We start from the raw sequence: 23,294 nt of genomic DNA on the forward strand, positions 1-23,294 counted from the left end.
GTGATTTATTTTGTTTACTTTATTAGGAAACGTAATCGGAATGCTTAAATTGACTAAATTGCCCTTTTGAGTTAAACTATATTATATGGTAGTTATTTAGCAAGACATATTTTAAAGGACAAAATTGTCATTATATATTTAATATTAAAAAATAAAATAAAAATAATAAAAATCCATTACCCTTAATGGCATTCCTTACAAAATTGGTGGGGGAAGTTCTCCTTTTCTTTTCTCCCTTATTTAATCAACTTCTCCCTTTCCTAATTTTAATAATGCAAGTAAACAAATATAAGGGAATGATTACCTTACTATTGATTCCCATTACTTATTAGTAAACATGCCATTATTGTTATTTATAAACAATTTAATTTCTAAAGAAATAAATAGCAATGTTGAAAATGGATATCCTTTGCCTGCAATAGGCCACGTCCCCCCACTCCCCAGCTGCAATAACAATAAGACATCATCATTCTTTGTGTCTTGTCCACTAACTGTCCAAAACCACCACTCAACAGCATACTTTCCTTTAGATACCTTACACTTCTCATCTCATCTCTCTTCTTTAATTAATCTTAATTAATTAATACAAATTCTCTCTTAAAACCACCAAACCCAAATGAAATCCTTCCAACACTAACATAAGCCATAACAATGGCCACCTTCTCCTCATCTTTCGCTACTCTCCTTTCAAGTTCAATCCCCTACCCACTCACCCGCCACGCCTGCAACTTTCCCACCATCCAAAGAATTGTCAAATTCCCCAATTCAACTTCAACCTTTCTTCCTCTGAAACTTAATCCTCTACACCTCACTCAATTTTCTTTTCTTACTTCTTCCGCTGGATTCCGCCTCGCCGGCAGCTCCGTTGGAAACGCCGAACCTGATGGTGAAGATCCACCGCTTGTCGGTGAGGACTCTGCCGTCTTCGAATTGGCCAAGCAGAAATTATCTTCGTGGGTTTACTTCGCTGGGATTCTGGGAACAGTTTTATTCGTGCTCGACGTTGCCTGGCTCGATAACTCTACTGGTTATGGAAAAGCCTTCATTGATGCCGTTTCCGGACTCTCCGATAGCCACGAGGTTAGTTGAATTTTGTTATTCGAGTAAGAATTTCGATATCAAATGTGCAGAACAAACTCGTCCCTGATTATAAGTAGTTTAATTTATTCTGTGGAGCTTAAAGAGAAAGAAGAACTTTTTATTAGAATTTCTCCTAAAGAATTGTAACAGTTACTTTATGCGGCATTAGCTGTGCATTGTTCTGATAAAAGGAGTTGAATCAATAATATCTGCAGTGAAGGAATTGCTGGCAGAAATCTAATATTTTCTGTTAAGTTTGCATTACATTATGATTCTGGTGAAGTGAAATTATACATGTTGCTGATATTGGGTCTAATTAAGGAAGAGATTACTTGATGATCTACAATACCTTCTCTTTAATCAAGTGAACAAAGTTCTTGGATTTTTAGATATAACCATATCGTGTACTATTTACAGTGTCATGCAGCTCAGGCTTATTATAATGTGTTAATGTCAAGCTTAAGTCACGCTGGTCTCACTTGACCCAATTTACAGTGACAATATGTTCATAAGATAGAGGGTGATTTGTGCTGGTCAAATTTGATAATAAGTAGTGTGGAAAACAGTACTTAGAGTTAGAAGAGCATTATTTAAGAGTTAGAAAATGGATTTCTATTTATGAAAAACATTTTATTCTCGTTCCCTTCTGGCTTTTTGAACATTAGAGGGAAAGAGAATGGGATTAAGTTCCAATTGCTAGTCTCATTTTTTCTTTCAATTTTTGCTTCATGCTCTCTATATTTGTAAATTATATATGTAGACCCATAATTCTATTTCTAGGGACCTTGTTTTTCAATATATGAAAAGGGCTACCACTTACGTGTGATATTTGCTTAATTTCTCATCTCTTTTCTTTTAATTCTTCATGACTTTATATTCTTAGATTTCATGTGTTAAGGTTTTGATAAAATCTGATGTAAACATGAATCTGCAGGTAGTAATGCTGCTTCTCATTGTAATTTTTGCAACTGTGCACAGTGGCTTGGCTAGTTTAAGAGACATGGGTGAGAAAATCATTGGAGAACGGGCTTTCCGTGTTTTGTTTGCTGGAACTTCCTTACCATTGGCTGTCAGTACTGTTGTGAGTACATGCTGCTCTATCATGAAACCCCAATATTTTTAATTTTTTCCTTTTATAGGTTTTCTTTGCTCAAGCTAGCTTGGTTTCTTTTTGTCTTTCTTTTTTTTGAATTACTGTCCAATTTAAGGTGCAAACAAAGTTTATTTGAACTGACTTGTTGACTTTAAGTGTTTGTAATTCAGGTGTACTTTATTAACCACAGATATGATGGGCAACAACTATGGCAGCTTCAGGATGTTCCTGGACTCCATCAGTTTCTATGGCTTTCTTCTTTTGTTTCCTTCTTCTTCCTCTACCCTTCCACTTTTAATCTACTAGAGGTAGCAGCAGTTGACAAGCCCAAAATGCATCTTTGGGAAACTGGGGTAATGAGAATTACAAGGCATCCTCAGGTACATAATTTATTTTCTTTGGAATTTCTGTATAGTGCTGGCACTCATAGTGAAGTCATTGAAGAACTGCTCGAAGAATTTCTGGATATTTAAAATGAGACGAATGCATGTGCTGACTTTGGCAAGTCATCATCGTCCCCACTGATCCATTTTGTTTCCCCATGCAGTCTTGGGATCCTTGATCTCGACACAAAACTTTATTGTATGTAGATGATGAGATCTTTTAAGATTTAGGGAATTGTTAGTTATTGAGCAAAAATGGTAAGGAACTTTAGTAAAACTGATGGAAGTTTCCCTTGTTGAAAAGACATGTCCTCAAACTTTATAAAGAAACCCTAACGTAATCAAGTTACTCCTGTAAATTATCTTCCTCTCCTTCCTTGTCCTCTAAATCCATTCAGCTAATCTGGTTTTGTATTTCTTGTTAGATGGTTGGACAGGTTATTTGGTGCATTGCTCACACGATCTGGATAGGGAACTCTGTGGCAGTGGCAGCCTCAGTTGGCTTAATTGGACACCATCTTTTTGGTGTTTGGAATGGTGACAGAAGATTAGCCATAAGATATGGGGACAATTTTGAGGCTGTGAAGAGAAGAACTTCTGTCGTACCCTTTGCAGCAATTCTTGACGGGCGACAAAAGTTGCCGAAAGATTATTATAAGGAATTCCTTCGGTTACCTTATGTAGCCATCACTGCAGTAACTATAGGTGCATATCTTGCACACCCTCTGATGCAGGCAGGCAGTTTTGGACTTCATTGGTAGGGCGACAGATTTTTATTTTGATTGGAACTAAAAGATGAACAAGAGATGAATTACAACAAAATTAAGCATATACTTCGGATAAGTTACTATTGATCCCATAGTTATATTGCCTTCTTTACTTAGTTCGAGTCTCTATTTTACCTCAATAAATAGTTTTTACTTTACTTCAAGAAGTAATTTTTACTTTTGGGGCCACAGTATAAAAGGCAAGGTGGGCATACCTGTGTTGATAATTTCGACATTCACATAATTTCATCTTCAGCATAGAATGTGATATGACAGTAACTCAGCTGAGTATATGATATATGTGCTGATCATTTGCAGTCAAAAATGGAAAAGGTATTTTTTCTAATATATAATTTTATACAAACAAATCAAAAAATAAAGAGGATTATAGAATAAAGAGGAAAGTGATATCTTTCCTATACAACTATATATTTACAGCTACACATTCATTCCTATAAATACTGATTTTCCTACACTCCCCATTAAGCAGGTCTGAAAATACAAGCTTGCTATTAAGAAAAACAATTTATATTGGGAAATTTAGCCATGTAATGTATGAACCCAAAATAATCTACTCATTAAATATATATCATAAATATACTTTAGTTCCACCCAAACCAAAAAATATTCGTCGCATTTTAACTTTCTCCATTCTCTCTCGCCCTTTCATTCTCTTTATCCTCTCTCTTATAAAAGACCACATAAACTCATCAGTGTGCACTGCTCATCACTACACTCCACTCACCACTGCACACCTCTCATTCTCTTGCTCTTTGTTTGGACGATTCCCAAATATATAGTTTGTTTCTAACAGATCTACACATTAGTGTTTTTGTTTTGTTCATTTTGCCCAAAAATTGAATTTTACATTCTTTGAATTTTTCTACGTTTTTTTTTTTTTTAATTTTTTTGCAATATTTAGCGATGTATTTGTAATGATAAGCCAAATCTGAGGTCAGGGATGAAGTTTAGCGATGATTAGGTTTGACTAAAATAATAAATGTGCATACTTAGCGATGTTTAGATTTTGTGTTTTATTTGCGATATGAGAGTAAAAAATACAAAGCATATCGCTAAACATTGCTAATCATCATGAAAATTTTGTGTGTGATTTAATGATATTTAGCGATGTATTTTACACTGTTAAGAGCTGACAGTTGTACTTTTCTGTTATGTTAGTTACACAACTAACTAACTTTCTGTTAGTTAGTTGTTAGTTTTCGGTTATGGCATTGTCATGCTTTGTTACTGTAATTCTTGTATGAATATTATACAACTGTAATCAATAATAGATGAGCTCTTTCATGATATCTTTCATCTTTTTCATTCTTCTCTTTTCTCTATTTTCTCTCTTTTCTCTGTTATTAGTTTTCTTTACTGTTCGTTCATTCTTAAGCTTCAATGTCCAGGAGATTCAACTCTCCTCACATGGTATCAGAGCCATTGCCTTTGTTGGTGGCAAATATTGCGAACTCCAGTCTTGGAACAGCTGCAAATGGTGGATCAGCTGCTAATACTGTCAATGGTGGAAATCAAATCGGAAGTTGAAATAGAGAACCAGATGAGAACTCACCTGTGTATTTTAATTACTCGATTTCAATAAAGCTTAATGATCACAACTTTCTTCTTTGGAAACAACAGGTCTTAGCTGCCATTCGTGGAAATCGATTGCTGAAATTCATTCAAAATGTTGCTCCTCCTCCACAATTTCTCAACGATGCAGATCAAACCAATGGAGAGTAAAATCCTACCTTTGTCAAATGGGATGTTCAAGATCAGTTACTTGTTTCGTGGCTTCTATCATCAATGACAGAAAGCTTGTTGAAAAGAATGGTAGGGTGTAACACAGCCAGGCAGATCTGGAATTCCCTAGAAAAATACTTCACTCGTCGTCCAAGATTCTGGAGTTTCCCACCAAACTCCAAAATCTTCGAAAAGGATCTATGTCTTTGAATGAATATTTGTTGAAGGTTAAACAAACTGTAAATCTTCTAGCCAGTGTTGGAGAAACACTTAATGATCGTGATCATATCTCGACTATTTTCAAAGGCCTCCCCAGCGAGTATGACACGTTCATAATCTCCTCGAACACAAAAATTGAAGGCTACACAATTGTCAAAATTGAGGCTCTATTACTTGCATTTGAATCAAGAATCGAGAAAACTTATCAAGAACATGAGATCAGTGTCAATATTGCCAAAACTGTGCCTAACTATGTGTTTGATCAAGATCTGAATCATGAAGCTAATGTGGCTCAGTTCAATCGCAATATGAGGTACCTTGTGACAAATTGTAATAACTTCAACAACTCCAGAGGAGGTTATGCTGGCAATAGCTCTCGTGATAATGGATCTCAATTTCAGCAACCTAATTCCAACAATCGTGGAATTCCAACTGCTAACAGAGGAGGAAGGTTTCCAACTCCACCTTCAAGAGTTCAATGTCAACTCTGTCATCGCCTAAGACACACTGTCGTTGATTGCTATTACAAATTTGACAAGAGCTTCACTAGTGTTGGATCCAACTCAAATCAGCAGACACAACCACAGGTGAACATAGCTCACAATTCGACAAATTAAGACTCAAATTGGTATCCTAACTCTGGAGCTACTAATCACTGTACTCCATACGCACAAAATTTCATGACTCGAACTAATTACAATGGAGCAGACATCTATATGTTGGAGATGGAACGAGTTTGTCTATTGAACACATTGGTCATTCCTATTTTTTATCCAACAGTAATCAATTTCTCATCTTAAATAATCTACTTCAGATTCCAAAAATCACTAAAAACCTACTGAGTATCTCTAAGTTTGGCAGAGACAATAATGTGTATTTTGTGTTTTACCCTGATATCTGTCTTGTTGAGGACAATGGTGACACACAATACACTCCTGACTGGTGTTCACAAGAATGGCTTGTATTCTTTTGATGAATCACAGGTCCATCTTCAACACACCAAGCTGCCATCAAGTCTCAATCCCAACTTTGAAACTGATGCCAAAAACAAATTTGTTCATGCAAAAGCCTATGTCTCTACCTCAGAAAATAAAGAATGTCACTCAGTCCAATCCCAGTTCCAAATGTGGCATAATAGACTAGAAAATCCTAGTGAAAAAGTTGTGAAATCTGTACTCAACTCTTGCAATATACCTATTAGCAATAAAGATCAATTCTCTCATTGTAATGCTTGCTGTGTAGGAAAAATACACAAGTTCCCTTTTCCCAACTCTTCTAACACTGTGTATAATGAACCCCTACAACTTGTTGTCACAGATGGGGTCCATCCTACATAACATCCGCTAATAGATATAAGTATTATATACATTTCCTAGATGCCTACACCAGATTTACATGGATTTACATATTTAAAAATAAATTTGATGCTCTAAAAACTTTTCAACTTTTTAAAGCTGAAGCTGAGCTCCAACTAGGCAAAAAAATCAAAGTGTTACAGAGTAACTGGGGGGTGAGTACAGATCTTTCACACCATATCTTAACCAACATGGTACAGTTCATAGGCGTCCATGTCCAACAACACATGAACAAAATGGCATAGATGAAAGAAAACTTAGGCACATAGTGGAAAATGGTCTAACCCTTATTACACAAGCCTCTATGCCTTTAAAATTTTGGGATGAAGCTTTTAGGACTGCTGTCTATATCCATAATAGATTCCCAACACCTGTCCTACAAAATAAATCCTCAATAGAAGTCTTGTTTAACATTAAACCCGACTACACCACATTCAAAACATTTGGATGTCAATGCTTTCCCAACATTACACCTTATAACAAACACAAACTTCAATTCATATCATCACCATGCACATTTCTAGGTTACAGCATCAATCACAAGGGATTTAAATGCTTAGATTCATCTGGAAGAATTTACATATCTAGGGATGTCATATTTGATGAGTTTGTGTTTCCCTATGCCACAATAAAATCTGATTCCCCTGCTAAACAGATTGAGTATCTGCCATCTGCTTTAATTCCAACTTCTCAACATGATAGTTATTCAAAGTCACATTAGAAGTTAGGCCCAATATTCTTGTGTCATCTCATAGTCCCAATCTGGTCATCTCACCTGTCTCACAACCCATATCTCAACTCATTCCTAATCCCACTCCTATTAATCTCACATAAACAAATGACAGTAGCCCTTATAATCCACCTTCACCTGATCCCTCACAACAACCTGTTATACCAAAAGAACAACCTCCTATAACCCCACCCTCTTTCACACCTGCTCCTACTACCAATTCAACTTCAACCACATCCACCAATACACACAAGATGACCACCAAGGCCAAAGTAGGAATTGATAAACCCAAAATATATCTTTCTGAGAAGATACCAAAGACATTTAAATCTACTCTGCAGTATGAGAAGTGGAGACAAGCTATGTCACAAGAAATACTTGCTCTTCTCAGAAACCACACATACACTGTGGTTCCATTACCACCAGGAAAAGAACCTACAGGCTGCAAATGGATTCTAAGAATAGAAGAAAATCCTGATGGCTCACTTAACAAATACAAGGCAAGGTTGGTAGCCAAGGGTTTCCACCAACAACCTAGTTTTGACTACACTAAAACATTCAGTCCTATAGTCAAACTAGTCACAATAAGAGTTGTCCTAACTCTGGCTATCTCACACAACTTGCATGTCAGACATCTAGATGTAAATAGTGCCTTTCTCAATGGGGCGCTCCAAGAAGAAGTGTACATGACACAACCCCCTGGTTTTGATTTAACCATTCAAACTAATTTGGTGTGCAAGCTTCACAAAGCTCTGTACGGGTTAAAATAGGCTCCCAGGGCATGGTTTGAAAGGCTACATCAATGTCTACTCTCATTTAAATTCATATCATCCAAGTCTGATCAATCACTGTTTGTACTTCACAACAAATCATCAATAACACTTATTCTTGTGTATGTTGATGATATATTGGTCACTGGAAGTGACCAAAAGGCAATGTCTGATCTCATCTCTCATCTCCACAATACCTTCTCTCTCAAAGATCTTGGTGAACTCAAATACTTCCTTGGGATAGAGGTATCTCATATCAGTAATGGTCTTGTTCTATCACAAACAAAGTATGCAAAAGATTTGCAACTAAGAGCAGAAATGCAAGATGCCAACCCATTACAACACCAATGATAAGTGGCCAGAAACTCTCAGCATATGGAAGTGAATCATATGTACATATCCATAGTGGGAGCATTACAGTATCTCACCATCACTCGACCAGAATTGTCATACAGTGTGAACAAAGTATGTCAATTCATGCAAAAACCACTCCATACTCACTGGTTAGTTGTCAAAAGGATACTCAGATATGTTGCAGGCACTCTACACTATGGACTCCATCTCAAAAAACCTCAACATCTTGAAATCAAAGCCTATTGTGATGCTGATTGGGCCACTGATGTTGATGACAGACGATCAACCTCTGGATTCGCCATTTTATTTGGACCAAATCTCATTGCTTGGAAGTCTCAAAAATAACATACTATTTCGAGATCCAGCACAGAAGCTGAATATAGAAGCTTAGCTAATGTTGTGGCTGAAATTGCCTAGCTTCAGTCCCTGTTCTCTGAGCTTCACATTCAACTCCCTCATCCTCCCACTATTTTGTGTGACAATCTTAGCACGGTTTTGCTCACTGTAAATCACTACATCATGCTCGCACCAAACACATCGAACTTGATTTGTACTTTGTCAAAAAGAAGGTTCAAAATCGACAAATTGTTGTTAAACATGTTCCAGCAACTGATCAACTTGCAGATGGGTTCACAAAGGCAATATCGAGTCAAAACTTCTGTCATTTTCGAGCCAAACTCACCATTGTTGATACCACTAATACTGACACCACCAATGCTGAGTTTGCGGCGCAGTGTTAAGAGCTGACAGTTGTACTTTTCTGTTATGTTAGTTACACAACTAACTAACTTTCTGTTAGTTTGTTGTTAGCTTTTAGTTATGGCATTGTCATGCTTTGTTACTGTAATTCTTGTATAAATATTATACAACTGTAATTAATAATAGATGAGCTGTTTCATGATATATTTCATCTTCTTCATTCTTCTTTTTTCTCTCTTTTCTCTGTTCTTAGTTTTCTTTACTGTTCGTTCATTCTCAAGCTTCAATGTCCAGGAGATTCAACTCTCCCCACACTTTTTAGTATTATATCGCAAATACATCACAAAATCATCGCTAAACATTAGTAAATACGCAAACATTTATTATCTTAGTCAAACATTGCAAAATATCGTTAATTATCGCTAAACTTCATCTTTAATCTTAAATTCGATCTATCATTACAAATAAATCGCTAAATATCGTAAAAATTTGGAAAACTAGAAAAAAAAATGCAAAAAATTCAAAATCCAATTTTTGGGCAAAATCAACTAAACACAAACACAAATATGTAGATCTGTTATAAACAAACTATATACATATAGTTTGGGAATCGCCAAAACAAAGAGCAAGAGAATGAGAAGTGAGTGGTGGTGTGTAGTGTGCGATAGTGAGTTTAGATGGTCTTTTACGAGAGAGAGAGAGAGAGAGAGAGAGAGAGAGAGAGAGAGAGAGAGAGAGAGAGAGAGAGAGAGAGAGAGAGAGAATGGGGGAAGTTTAAGTGAGATGGGTATTTATGGGTTTAGGTGAAATAATAGCATATTTGTGTTTAATATTTAATGGATGGATTAATTTAGGTTTATGATTTGCATTTATGCATAGTAATCCAAATTTCTCTTTATATTCAACAGTTTGAATGTAAGACATACACACCAAGTATTGATTCATGCAAAGATGCTCCTTTGAAGCTATAGTAAGGAATTGTCCACCTCACTGTCCCGAAGAGCAGTGATCGACGAGTTTAGTCACACCTATGGATGGGCCCAGATCCGCTACTTCAAAGGAAAAGTATCACCTCACTTAGATTTTACCAGCAGCAGCATCTCCTTGCGCGCAAAAAAATTTTGTTATGAAAGAAAGCGGTAGACTCATCAGCTCGTGACAATGCCTTTTTGGTCATATACCTTGGTATTGCTTGTTATTGTTATATTCAATTCCACGATTGAATTCGCAAGAATGGCTATGTAGGTAAGGGGTTTGCGCTATGATCGCTTTAAGTTTTGCTCGAAGGAATAAGAATTCTTTTGAGGAGTTTGAAGTAAAGGCGAGGTTTGCAAACGATCACTAAATTTTCTCCTTCGGACCCTCGGCTGTATATTCTTGATGTCCTTACCAAAACATCCTTACCAAGAGGTTACTTTAGCATAAAAAAGCTTGTTTTCTTGATCTCAAAAAGGGCAAGGAAATGAAATTGATAGAACCAGTACCACTAGGTATGACAAGCTCTCTTATTGACGTCCACGCTGGTGGCAACCAAAGACCAGTTGCATCCATATTTGTAGATACTCGATCACATAAGTTCTATAAACCATTGTTGGAAAGGCTCGACTTCAAAGCCGTACGTGGAGTATCCATTCCTGTCCTAGGACAAGGAACGGAATGCATGTTGCTACCTTTTTCCATCCTCTTGAAAAGTAGGTTGCCATCAGCCCATAAGCGGGAAGGAATGCAATCTCTTTTTTCCTAGAGTGAGAAAACCATTCCTTTCTCCAGTAAAGGGTCCAACCCACCTTCAAATCCAAACCCCATCAAGATTTTTCATCCTTTTTCCACATCTAATTTGGAGGATCTTCGGGATAAATAAGTGTTGTAGCCCTAGTTTGTTAGCATTCCACCCCTTCAAACTTGGTTACACCAAAAGTCCTCATTTCAACGAGAAACTCTATTCTGCCTTCACCACACGTTCCTAAGCACTTACTGAGTCATGTTATCCATGTACTGCCCAGGATCGCGAACCTTTTGTACACAAATTTTAGGGAATTTAGCTAGCCTATATCTCATCTCTAGCTTTCAAGGTCAGTTTTCTATGCTTGGCTCAGGTTAGAACTCTATCGGGATTATTCAGGCTTCAAATTCCCCCAGCATTGAAGCAATATATGCGAGTGAGTCGACATGCCTATTCTCTGCTTGGGGGAGAGTCGGTAGAGACCCGTTGTTCTCCTCATAGTCTAGGGCTCAACGAAATAGAAAGTATTAGCATTAAGAAACTTCTTGGGGTTCGCAGTGCAAGACATATCAGGTTTTTATTTTTTCTATGATGAAGTTATTTTCCACTTCAACATGCTTAATTCGACCATGAAGCACCAGATTTTGAGCAATTAGAATTGTAGCTTAATTATCGCAGTTTATATTTGTAGGTGATACTTATAATGACTTTAGCTCTTCAAGTAATCTCCTTATCCACAAAATTTCACATATACCATGAGCCACTGCCCTAAACTCAGCTTCACTGCTACTTCTCGCTACAATATTCTGCATCTTACTGTGCCATGTGACCAAATTACCATTTACAAACGTGTAGTAGCCTGAGGTAGACCGTTGATCTATAATGCTTCCAACCCAATCAACATTAGTATAGGCTTCGATTTTTAAATGCCCCTGTACTTTGAATAAGAGGCCTCTTCCTGATTTCCCTTTGAGATATCTTAGAATTTTACAAACAACATCAAAGTGTTCTGAACATGGTGAATGCATAAATTGACTAACCATACTCATAGAAAATGTTATATAAGGACGAGTGTGAGATAAATAAATAAGTCTTTCAACAAATCTCTGATAACGCTCCTATCCTTCACATTAACTGACTATGTAGGTTGTAGTTTGATGTTGGGTTCAATATGCGTTTAAGTAGGTTTGCAACCTAGCATACATGTCTCCCTTAATAAATTAATTCAGAACATACTTACGCTGACTTACAAAAATACAAGCTTTGGATCGAGCAAATTCCAATCCAAGAAAGTGTTTTAAAACACCCAAATCTTTAATTTTAAATTCTCCACGAAGCTTTTCTTTTAAACTCTCTAACTCATAAGAATCATCACCAATTAGTATAATCTCATCAACATATACTATAAGAATGGCTACCTTTCCTTCTGTTGAGTGTTTGCAGAACATAGTATGATCGGATTGACTTTGTATGTACCCATGAAGCTTTAGTACCTTAACAAATCATTCAAACCAAGCTCTTGGAGATTGCTTGAGACCGTACAATAATTTTTTTCAGGTTACAAACATTGCCAAAGCTAAAGTGTTTTTCGAAACATAGTGGAGGACTCATTGTTGGAAATATTTTACCAGGATCTTAGATTTACTAATAAGTATGTTATTTAACATCCTAAATATGAACTTCTAAAAAGATAATAAACACATATAAAGTTTAGAAAACCTTACATTGGGTGCAGCGGAATAATATGTCTCCTTCCACTTAGATCTCTAACCCTTATATCCTTTCTGTCGCGGAGTATCACCAAGATCTGAGTCTGAATGTCCTTCTCTTCAGTTTGGATTCTTCACAATCTTCCAGACTATGATTGATATACCACTTGATGTGTGTGGGCACTACTCTATCACTCAAGGTTTTCAAAAATTATAAGAAGAAAAGAGAGAGAGAGAGGGGGTCGGCTATAGAAGGATAGTGAGTGGCTCAATTTTTTCTGAAGGCAAAAATTCCTGACTTTCAATCTCTTGTTAAGTGTGAGTCATCACTATCTATTTATAGGTAACCATTAGGTTTAGGTTAGTAATTACTTGACATTAAAATAATGAAAATAATAATTGGAAAAAAAAACTATTAAGCGGTCGGCTATAGTGTTAATGGGCCCCACTTGGTATTTTGCAATTTTGACAATTTTCATTTCTATTTTCTCAAAAACGCCATTTTTCTAATTCTAACCATTTAAATGCCAAAACTAATTATTTAATAAATAAATTATCTAATAATATTTTTATTTAATAAAATTATTAATTAGACATATAAAGTCTCTTAATTAATATATAAAACCTAGAATCTCTTTTCTTCACAATTTTGCCCTTGCTTAGTGAAAATTCATAAACTAGACATAGCCTAATTTTAGAATTATAATAGATTAATTAGAATCAATTATCTGAGTCTTACAAGCAGCATGGTCTCAACTAGAATGGGGACTATGGGCCTATATTACTGAGCTTCCAATAAGCTGAACCGAATTTACCAAGTAAATTCACTAACTTTTTAATTCCTTGTTGCATCCACTCTTAGAACTTGGAAATGCACTCTCAGTCATATATAATGCTCTATATGTTCCACCATATAAATACGCTATCACATTTAACCATCGTTATAATCTCAATGATCAAAGATCATCTATATAGATGATTTACACCGAGTAGGGATAAATTTACCGTTTCACCCCTCAATGTATTTTGATCCTTAAAACACTTAGCTACCTGTAAATGATGTTTTAGTGAACTAAAATATAATCACTGAAACAAGAGCTCTTCCATTTACATCTATTTAGCTAAGCTCGAAGGAAATCATCACTTAACTTCTAAATACCTATGGAAGCTATAGATTCCATAGTTATGTTTAGCGCTCCCACTCAATCATACTATCATGTTCCCAAAATGTACGTATCACCCTGAGCCAAAAGTAGGCTTAACTAACAAATCAATGAACATGAATAGCATTCCTGAGATTGAGCCTAAGCATATCAGGATTAAGATCTTTTGATCTAAGATCAACTAGTGATATTGACTTGGAAAGATACAACGGTAAGTATTATAATATCTTAACCAAGATCAATATCGGTCCAGTCTAATGTATACTCCATACATTCGAAGCTAGTATACTTTGCCAATGTTCTGGAAAGAACATAACACTTATGCAAGGTGTAAGTACACTTAATCGCTGATTATCACATCAGTGTAAATCCAAAGCACTGATGAAACAGGGACTTTTTCGAATCCTATAATCATAATCACATTCCACTGTGTTGATGACATCACTGTAATTGTGAATGACTATATGTTCTGGACTTAACAGATTTTGTACATATATTAAACTATAAACATGAAAACTACATGTTAACATAAATCACTTCTAATCTCTTATTGATAACAAATCAGATTGGATTGTAATGGGTTTTATTTAGGGCATAAAATCCCAACACTCATATATACTTCTTCTTCAAGATCTCCATTGAGAAATACATTCTTCACATTAAGTTGATGTAATGACCAGTTGGAGTTGATAGCTAGTGACATTAGCAATCGAATAGAATTAATTTTTGCAACAAGAGAAAACGTCTCTTGATAGTATATCCCATAGGTTTGAGTGAAACCTTTTGCTACAAGTCTAGCTTTGTAGCTTTTCAATAATACCATTAGCCTTGATCTTTATAGTGAATGCCCATTTACAACCTACAATTTTCTTCTCCTTTAGTAATTTAACAACTTCCCAAGTCGTATTCTTTTTCAAAGCATTCATCTCCGAAAACACAACCATGCTCCACCTCTGTTCACTCTATGCTTCCTGTATGTTTCTAGGCACAACAAGCTTTGAAATATTAGTGGCAAATTCTTTATAGGTTTCGGATAAATGATCATACGATATGTGTTTGGCAGTAGGATATCTAATACAATTACAAGTTCCTTTTTCAAGGGCAATGGGAAGATCATCTGAGTCACATGCGATTGTAACTAGTTCAAACACAACTGGTAGAATAGTATTAATAGGAGATGAATTAGTAGTGGGAATAAAATTACATGTAGTACTTGTCGAATAATCATTCAAGGCATGTAATTGATCTTGTGCAAGGATGATTTGGTAATATTTATTTTTTTCGAAGTCATTTTTTCTTGAATAAACTACATGCTAAAGGTTATTAAAATTTTTAATCAATCATAGTATTTTGTATCTAATAAACCAACCATAGAATCGACATTTATAGGCTGGGACTGAGTTTCCTTTACTAAAATATGGGTAATTCTTTTTGGCAATGGTTCAATAACTTCCCAAAAATTTTGTTTCACTACATTCTCTCTCTGAATTAAATTTTTAGAAAATAGAAGGTATTTTATAAAAAAAAAAAAAAACATTCATAGTAGTGTAAACACGTTTAGTAATATATTAAAATATTTGTAATACCCAAAAAAATATACTTTTCAGCTCCTGGATTTAATTTTGAAAATAGTATTTTACTTCAATTTACTTTTCCAAATACTCCTAAACAAAATAGAGTGGTTGAACGAAAAAATAAACACTTATTAGAAATTGCTCGTGCTATAATATTTTTTATGAATATACCAAAATATTTATGGAGAGATGCCATTCTTATTGCATCACATCTCATTAATAGAATGCCCACTAAAATTTTAAATTATACTACTCCTTTGGCATGTTTGAAAAATTCTTTCCTGCATCTAGAATTAATTTTGTCTTGCCTCAAAATTTTTAGTTGTCTTAATTTTACCTTCTAAAAAAATCTAAGTCAAAATTAGATCCTTTTTAGAGATTAAAATACTTTGTAATAGAGTCCTCCTGTTGTCCTATCTCAAGTCTTAAATTCAACTCAAATATTTGAAATTAATTCTTCATATCAAATTACATTTGAACAACATTCTCCCAAAGACCATTTGCTGTAGGATAGAAAATATAGTTAAAACTAATCTCCTCCATGGAATTTACAAGCCACACTATCACCATTGAATTTTCAACATCTCAGGTCACATACGTCGAATCCTCCTTTGCTTGTCTCTTCTCCCGTATCAAGTATCCCATTTTCCACAACCACGCATGTACATTTGTACAAACTGTGACCATATGAGGAAGTTATTACCATTCAACAGAATGGTGGTGATTTAGACAGTGAGAGTCAAGAAATGATTTTGGCTGGAATAGTGGTTAACTTGACTGGAATGTTTGTTAATTTATTTAAGGCGTCAAACATGGTGAAAAAGGTAACAACTTTCTATTTACTAGTGGGATTCGAGTGATCCGAGAGGGACCACCACAACTCCTCTTCTTAATACACACAACAAGAAAAAAAAAAATTCTCTTAACAATTCATTTTCGATACTAATTGAGAAATTTCGTTGTTGTGTAGGCCTATAATTAGAAAGTGGTTGGCTCATAACAAGTCAAAAATGGGTATATAAGATTATAAGAATTGATATAAAAAAAAAACAAATCAAAGAATAAAGAAGAAAATAATCTCTTTCCTTACTACAAAAGGATAACCACATCACGTGAAACAAGAGATGTGATTTCAGTTAGATGAATTGTTGTGAGGCAAAGGCAAATAGTGTATCTATCATGTTCAGTCTATATATGTCATATACATCATGTTAAAAAATTAAAATATCTCGGCCGTGTTTATCTGCATCCGAATCCCACTGAATTAATACAACAAATATCATGGAACATCCAAGCTAGAACATATTTTGTATAACCACCAGTGTTGTGAAAGCCTCTCAAGAAAGCCTAGTATCTTTCACACTAGGCATGCTGAGATTAATGTGCCCACTTGCTTGGACGTGATTTGTGAAGATAACTAATCATATCACTTAAGAACCCTTCTACCTTTTACGTAGAGGACGCTGAGAAAGGGAAAGAAAAAAAAAAGTTGACAACAGATTAGCAAATAACCTTTGCAACCACAAAATGTTTTTGAGTTTATGACATACTCTTTGTCCATGATCAGCTGGTGCTGGTTGTTGAAATCTGTTAGAGTTAGACATTCTCTCTGGATTCGGAATGAGATCTGGACTACCGTGCTTATAGAATGCCTGTAGCGCTCGACCAACAAATGGGCGGACTATATTCACCTCCATTGCAGACAAATTCTTGATCTGCAATTACATGACAATGGAACCTTAGGATACATATATAACAGAAGCAATATAGTGAAGGAATAATTGGAAATGAAAACATTGGAAAAGGAATTGCAAATTTCTCTCCCTCGTAAACAAGAAGCATTCCAAGAGTAAATCCACATACCCAGAATATCAATGCAGAATGAGATAATCATATTACTGAAACTATGTAGGGGTGGATTTGCATAGCTACTTAATCACCATCATTAATTCACATATAAGCTAGACTATTCATATGGAATCTCATTACTATTTACCTAAATAACTTTTATTCTCCTACATCAGCATTAACTTTATGCAAGAAAGTCTGAAAACTGAGAGATTTACACTATAATATAAACTAGTTTCCCAGAGACTAAAAAGAAAAGAAAAAGCACAGATGCCGCATAATTTTTATCAAGTCTTGTCACTTTGGGGATGAGATTGAGAATGGCATACATACAAAAATGGTCAGTTCAAGAATCTTTAAAAATTATCAAACGATGGATATTGTGCAAAATAACTGAAAAAAAGGCTATTTTGTCAAACACCCGAACAAAAAATTATAACACAAAACATAACATAATCAGTTTCAACAAACTCATACCCGCACAGCAGAAGAGCGGGCATCCTCAAAGGATTCTAAGCTGGTCTCAACTTTATGAAATCTTACATCTCTGATGTCCTCAATGAGAGATCTTACCTGAAGGTTATGTTTCGTAGTTAAAGTTAAATTGATAATTCAGAATCAAATTATTAAATGTTAGAAAGAGAGAAAGTTGAAAAATGATTACTCACCATATATATGTCAGGAATGTCATCGCGTGCACTATCATCAACAACATTAAAACCAACACCCATATATATGAATACATATATATATATATAAATGTATTTAAATTTGATAGAATCATCTTTCAATACTTACTGATCAAAAAGAAGTCTTGAGATTTCCACATAATGGAAAGGCAAGACTTGGAACGCTTCTTGAGACTCCCGCTCTGATTCCAAAATTTGAGTCAAGCTTTCTGCAAAAAAAAAAAAACAAAACAAAATAGTCAACACAGGTTTTCGAAGTTCCTATAAATCACATGAAGACATGACTAGTACACAAAACTAACACTGTTCTACTACATTATTTAGAGACGAAAAACAACAAAAATGGGTTTCAAGAAGCAGATAGATCTAAGAAAAAACCATGGTGGAGCATTTTTGCAATAATTTCTTAACAAAGAAACTCACCAATTGACATCCATGAAGGCGGTCGAATTGCACATTTCCCTCTCTTCTTCAAGGCAATTGCAAGCCAAAGAGGTACCTGGGTAACCATCTGTGGAAAGAATGGACCGTAATCCCCCTGCAAAAATGCAAATTTGCAAAGCACTCATAATCTAACAAGTTAAATGATAAAATTACCCATAATGAAAATGGCAATGATGGAGAGACATACAGAAATTAAATTAAGAGGTTCCATTCTCATATTCGGTACAATGTCGATCATTTCATCCTCGCCCATGAACTCAATCTTAGGATTCAGCCAACAAAAAATCAAAATCAAAATCAAAAAATACAAACACTATTTATTTATATGAAAAACTCCAATCAAACTGAACAGAGAGGGAAAGAAGGACACCTCCTCTGCAGAAAAGAGAGAAGGGTGAGGATCCGATTGACCAGCCATCTTTATCAAGTGTTTATGATTTTTAATAAACCTAACAACAGGTAAAAATTAAGTATAAATATTAGTAGAACAAGACAAAAACAGATAAAAAATTCTCAAGTATGCATCGCGAATTTAAGCCCAAACAAAAAACAAGTTCCAAATTAAAGAACTAATCCACAAATATGCAACATGAGTCTATACTGTGTAAAAATTAGAATAATTATTCCCCTCAGATTTAATTAAGAAATACACCCTAGATTAAGGTCAGAATCAAGAAGAAACTGCAAAAAGAGCCGAATCTTCTTACCCACATTAGCAAATGATTTTCACATCTACGTTACAAAAGCCCTAGGCAAACCAACAATTTGTTTTTTTTTTTTTGCTTAACTCAAACCAACAATTTCAAAATCTAGATTCAGACCTAAACTCACACATCCACACAACTTCAAACTATTTTCCAATAACAATAATAATAATAACCTTGATATGGGGAGAAAGCTATGGTGGATGGCAAGCAGAGTTACAGCAAAATTGGAGGAAGGGTGAGTTAGTGAGTGAGGAGTACTATTGTGGAGAATCCGCTTAGTAGAGAGATAGAATGACTTTGGTTTTAATTTCTTCCCTCCAAATTTAGTTCCCTTCCCTCCATTATTTTAGTGCTTACTTTATCAGTTTTTTTTTTTTTTTTTTGTGTGTAGTGCTTGATTTATCAGAGGAATAGGATCATGTATTAATTTTATGGATTGGATTTAAATTTTGTCCCACTTAATACATTTTTTTTTTCTATTTTGGTTTTACAATATTACTTAATTTTTTTTAGGTTTTACAATATTACTAAATTTTTTTAGATTTTACATTTTTTACTTTTTTTTTTCAAACTTTTACAAAATTAAAATGACAGTGATCGTCAAAAGAACATCCTCGAGGAGGAAATATTGGCCGACGAGCTGTAGTGGAAATGATAAGAGTGGAGAGTGGAGACTAAAATGTGAAGACATTATTTGTACATGTATAAACAGAGAGAAAAATAGAAAGAAAAACATGTGTATTTTTTTCGTACTTTAATTGAAAAAATTTAAATTATCTCACTTTTTTAATTTACTTATTGGACTATCACAATATTTAACAATATAAAAAAGTAATGTAAATGAGTGTTCTAATACACATGTAAACTAAATGACACATTTTTACATTCTATAGACATGAAAATCAAAATCATGCATAATCTTGAAAGCAAACATATAAGTTCCACTGCTAAGGATCTGTCAAATAATAAAAACTAGCCCACAAATTACTAATCTTTTCATTCATAAACCACTTCTAAAAACATTGACTCTACATTTCCAACCAAAATTTTATTTCTAACTAGCAAGATAATAGTATTGTAATCGAGGAGGAGTAAGAACTACTGCGAAAATAACCACTGAGTTACTCAGATTGTAATTGAAACCAATTGAATGGTGGCATATATAAACGGCACGGCAGAGTCATTTCCAACCAAATCTCATGCTAAGTAACTAAATGAGTTTGATATGTAACTTCTTGAAAAAATAATTATAGAAATAAGTTAATAAGAGCAATAACTTACAAAGTATAGAAAATATAAAAAATAGGAACTTGAGAATATATGATACATATATATATATATCAGTAGACAACGCAGAATCAAAGTTGTAGTGGAATACATTTTATTATGAACACAGAAATTAAATAAACAACAAATAATACTTGAAAACAAACCTGACTTTATGAAAAGATACGGACGGAGTCGGGAGAGGAGGCAGAGCGAGATGGGGATGACCGAGAATGGTCGTGGCTGCTCGACAGAGAAGAGAGAAAGACGAGAGAGAGAATGAGAGCTCGCGAGTGGAAAGGAATTTTAGGGTTGGGATTCTGGTGCGGGTGGGTTTGCGTGGGGAGGGCCTTCGAGACTTGGTGTGGCTGGAGCAGCTCCGTCTGGCGTGGAGTTGGGTCGAAGAGAAAGAGATGTTTCCAGAGTTTTTGGGCGAAAGAAAGAGAGATCGCGCGAGCTGGGTCTAAGAGAAAATGATTTCCATTTTTTTTTTCTAGGAAGAAAAAATGCTTTCAGGATTTCTATATATCCTAATTTTTCTCGGTTAATAACTGACATTTAAGAGGTGCTGTCTATTTGTTGGATAATTTAGTCTCGGTTATGAACAGGGACACCTATACTTTGTATATATATTTTTTTTAATTTTTTTTTTCTCTCGGTTATACGTACTTTTAGTGTCGGTTCACTATCTGACACTTAAAGTTGCCACTTATAAACTGAGACTAAAGAGTTGAAGTGATTTTTAGTGTAGACTTTTAAAAAAGTTGTCCCTCAAACTAACACTAAAAATCTATTTTGTAGTAGTGCATTTAGAATTAAGATTTTATAGATATAGATATAGGAATTGAAAAGAACCACATCCATGAAAATTAGATAAATAAATTAAAATTGACAGGGGACAATCCCTCCTCATCACAAATCAAACTTGTCAAACCACCCCTCTTAAATTGAATGGACAAAATATTCACAGCCATCAATGGGTCTCTTTTGATAAATTTAAAAGAGAAAGAAGATTCATCTCCATATATAAGTATGGGAGCTTCTATAATAGACACCCCAAAATCACACATACTGATGCATTCCAAAATTTTAAAATGTCATAGGTTAAAATGTTAAGGCCCAGGATATTATGGTGGGGTAAGCACATAGGATATTCAAGATAATATTCATGTATATTTTTATAAATTATAAAAAGTGAACAAATTAAAAATTAAAATTTTAGGAGTGTTGAACTGGGTTTATCGTTTTGATCGTAGCCTGCAGTTTTGGATCTCTAGAGATACATAAAAATCTTTTTCATATCAAATCTTTGTAACAAATCAAGCATTGTTTGAACAGCAACAAAAGATTGTTCTTTATAAACTATTTTGAAAATAAAACTTTTTCAGACTCAAACAAAAATTACTGAGATAGACTCAAACAAAAAACTTTTCTTTCATCACGCTTCTCAGGTGGATACTCCTATATTGGTGTGCGTATTCTAGGATCACGCTCTAACGAATTGATATCAAATCCTTCTTTAATGTCAAATCTTAAAGATTTTTCAGTGCGGTTTTAAAAATTTACATGATCAATATCTACAGGTGAAATTGATGACACATTAGGTGTAGAAGCTTCACTATTTTTTCTCTTAAAAAATGTGTCAACTGTAGTTGGTTTTCTCATCTATATATAAAAAAATCATATAATGATATAACTTAATCAAATTATTAACTAAACCTATTATAGATAAATAACATCTTAACAACAAAAAGAAAACATCAAATACAAAATTAAAAACTAATTTTAAATTGAACTTTTATTCAATTAAACAATTAAAAGTCTATCATGTAAAAGAAGGGTATAAATATCACTATTAAAAAATATATCATAGAGATCAAAAAAGTTTAATCATATTATTCAAAATAAGAAGAAAATAGTCTTTTAATTGTAGATTTTTTTTAATTACTGTAGTAGTAATTAACTTAATTTCTTTTATATGTAAGTTATAATCAATAAAATAATAAAATTTGAAATTCATAATTTATTTAAGTAAAGAACAAATTTAAAATTTAGAATTTATGACATACCTTAGTTTTGATATCAATCTTTTGTATTGTATGTAGACTGCCTGACGAGTGGATGATCTTTAATGTCAATTCAAAATTATAATCAATTAATAAATTATATATATACACACACTATTTTTTGTATGCATATAAATAATAGAATAACAAAAAAAAATTAATTTCAATGTAAATACCTTTTATTGCAGAATAGTATCTTGCTGCAAAAATTTTGAATTGCTAAATGTGAAAGGGAATTCAAAAAATAACCTAAAGATTAATCTAACTTTTTTTGTTGCCAATTTTTTGTTTCTTGTTTGCCTAATGAAAAGATAAAAATAGTCGACTTTGAATATAAATGGTAATACTTAAATAAATATAATATTAAATAATAAATAGTTATTTGAAAAGAAAGGAAAAAAAAGTAATTGTTATAAAATAATATAAAGTAGATGAGAAGAAAGAAGAAGAAGATGAAGAGAGAAAGAGAAAGTGAATGAGAATTTTTGAGTTGTTTATTCCAATGGGGTGAACCCCTATTTATACAAATACAAGAGTGAGATATTAAGAAACTAAGAAAAAGGGAAACTAAGGAAAAGAGGAATGTTGATTACAATTCATGGTAATAAATAAAAGATTTGGACATCCACATAATTATTAATATTTATAACACTCCCCCTTGGATGTCCATAATAGCTGCCTTATTAAAAATCTTGCTGAAAACTTGGTCAAAGGAAAAAGAGTATAGTGTAAACTAACTCCCTCCCCCTCATTTAGGCATTTGTGGAGATCTTCTAATCGACGAATTTCGATCTTGTCTGCCGTCTTCTCAAATGTTGATGTTGGTAATAACTTTGTGAATAAGTTTGTAAGATTGACACTTGATTGAATATGTTGAACGCCAATATGCATTTTCTTGAAGCGTATAAAGAA

General features: G+C 34.1%; 2 protein-coding genes across 4 annotated transcripts; one reads left to right on the forward strand and one right to left on the reverse strand.

Moving 5' to 3' along the window:
* The first annotated feature begins 416 nt into the window (after positions 1-416).
* Positions 417-3,481, forward strand: LOC115722937 (15-cis-zeta-carotene isomerase, chloroplastic). Its single transcript, XM_030652324.2, has 4 exons — positions 417-1,080; positions 2,015-2,161; positions 2,344-2,553; positions 2,982-3,481. Exons 1-4 carry the CDS (start codon positions 652-654, stop codon positions 3,315-3,317), a joined length of 1,122 nt encoding a protein of 373 aa, XP_030508184.2. The 5' UTR covers positions 417-651; the 3' UTR covers positions 3,318-3,481.
* Positions 3,482-16,510: 13,029 nt separating this feature from the next.
* Positions 16,511-20,896, reverse strand: LOC115722943 (DNA replication complex GINS protein PSF2). 3 transcript variants are annotated; one of them, XM_061103936.1, is made up of 9 exons: positions 20,489-20,896; positions 18,714-18,792; positions 18,531-18,605; positions 18,323-18,437; positions 18,009-18,108; positions 17,879-17,909; positions 17,688-17,783; positions 16,913-17,077; positions 16,511-16,825 (listed from the first exon to the last, which is right to left on the reverse strand). In XM_061103936.1, the coding sequence occupies exons 2-9, from the start codon at positions 18,759-18,761 to the stop codon at positions 16,805-16,807; spliced, it is 651 nt and encodes a 216-aa protein (XP_060959919.1). In that variant the 5' UTR covers positions 18,762-18,792; positions 20,489-20,896; the 3' UTR covers positions 16,511-16,804. The 3 variants fall into 3 exon arrangements, with proteins under 3 accessions (XP_060959919.1, XP_030508191.2, XP_030508192.1); XM_030652331.2 differs by having other exon boundaries at positions 20,484-20,895; XM_030652332.2 differs by lacking the exon at positions 20,489-20,896 and adding an exon at positions 19,224-19,403.
* Positions 20,897-23,294: the final 2,398 nt, after the last annotated feature.

The sequence above is a fragment of the Cannabis sativa genome, chromosome 9, assembly GCF_029168945.1.
Source record: "Cannabis sativa cultivar Pink pepper isolate KNU-18-1 chromosome 9, ASM2916894v1, whole genome shotgun sequence".
Classification (NCBI taxonomy): Eukaryota; Viridiplantae; Streptophyta; class Magnoliopsida; order Rosales; family Cannabaceae; genus Cannabis; species Cannabis sativa.

What these genes read in the sequence shown, in the direction of transcription:
- LOC115722937 (XM_030652324.2), top strand. Translation starts at nt 652, where the DNA reads ATGGCCACCTTCTCCTCATCTTTCGCTACTCTCCTTTCAAGTTCAATC. An exon ending in CATTGGCTGTCAGTACTGTT is followed by an intron (nt 2,162 to 2,343) that starts GTGAGTACATGC and finishes TTTGTAATTCAG; the next exon opens with GTGTACTTTATTAACCACAG. An exon ending in GAATTACAAGGCATCCTCAG is followed by an intron (nt 2,554 to 2,981) that starts GTACATAATTTA and finishes ATTTCTTGTTAG; the next exon opens with ATGGTTGGACAGGTTATTTG.
- LOC115722943 (XM_061103936.1), bottom strand. Translation starts at nt 18,761, where the DNA reads ATGGCTGGTCAATCGGATCCTCACCCTTCTCTCTTTTCTGCAGAGGAG. An exon ending in CTCTCTTTTCTGCAGAGGAG is followed by an intron (nt 18,606 to 18,713) that starts GTGTCCTTCTTT and finishes CTGAATCCTAAG; the next exon opens with ATTGAGTTCATGGGCGAGGA. An exon ending in CCCGCTCTTCTGCTGTGCGG is followed by an intron (nt 17,078 to 17,687) that starts GTATGAGTTTGT and finishes ATGTAATTGCAG; the next exon opens with ATCAAGAATTTGTCTGCAAT.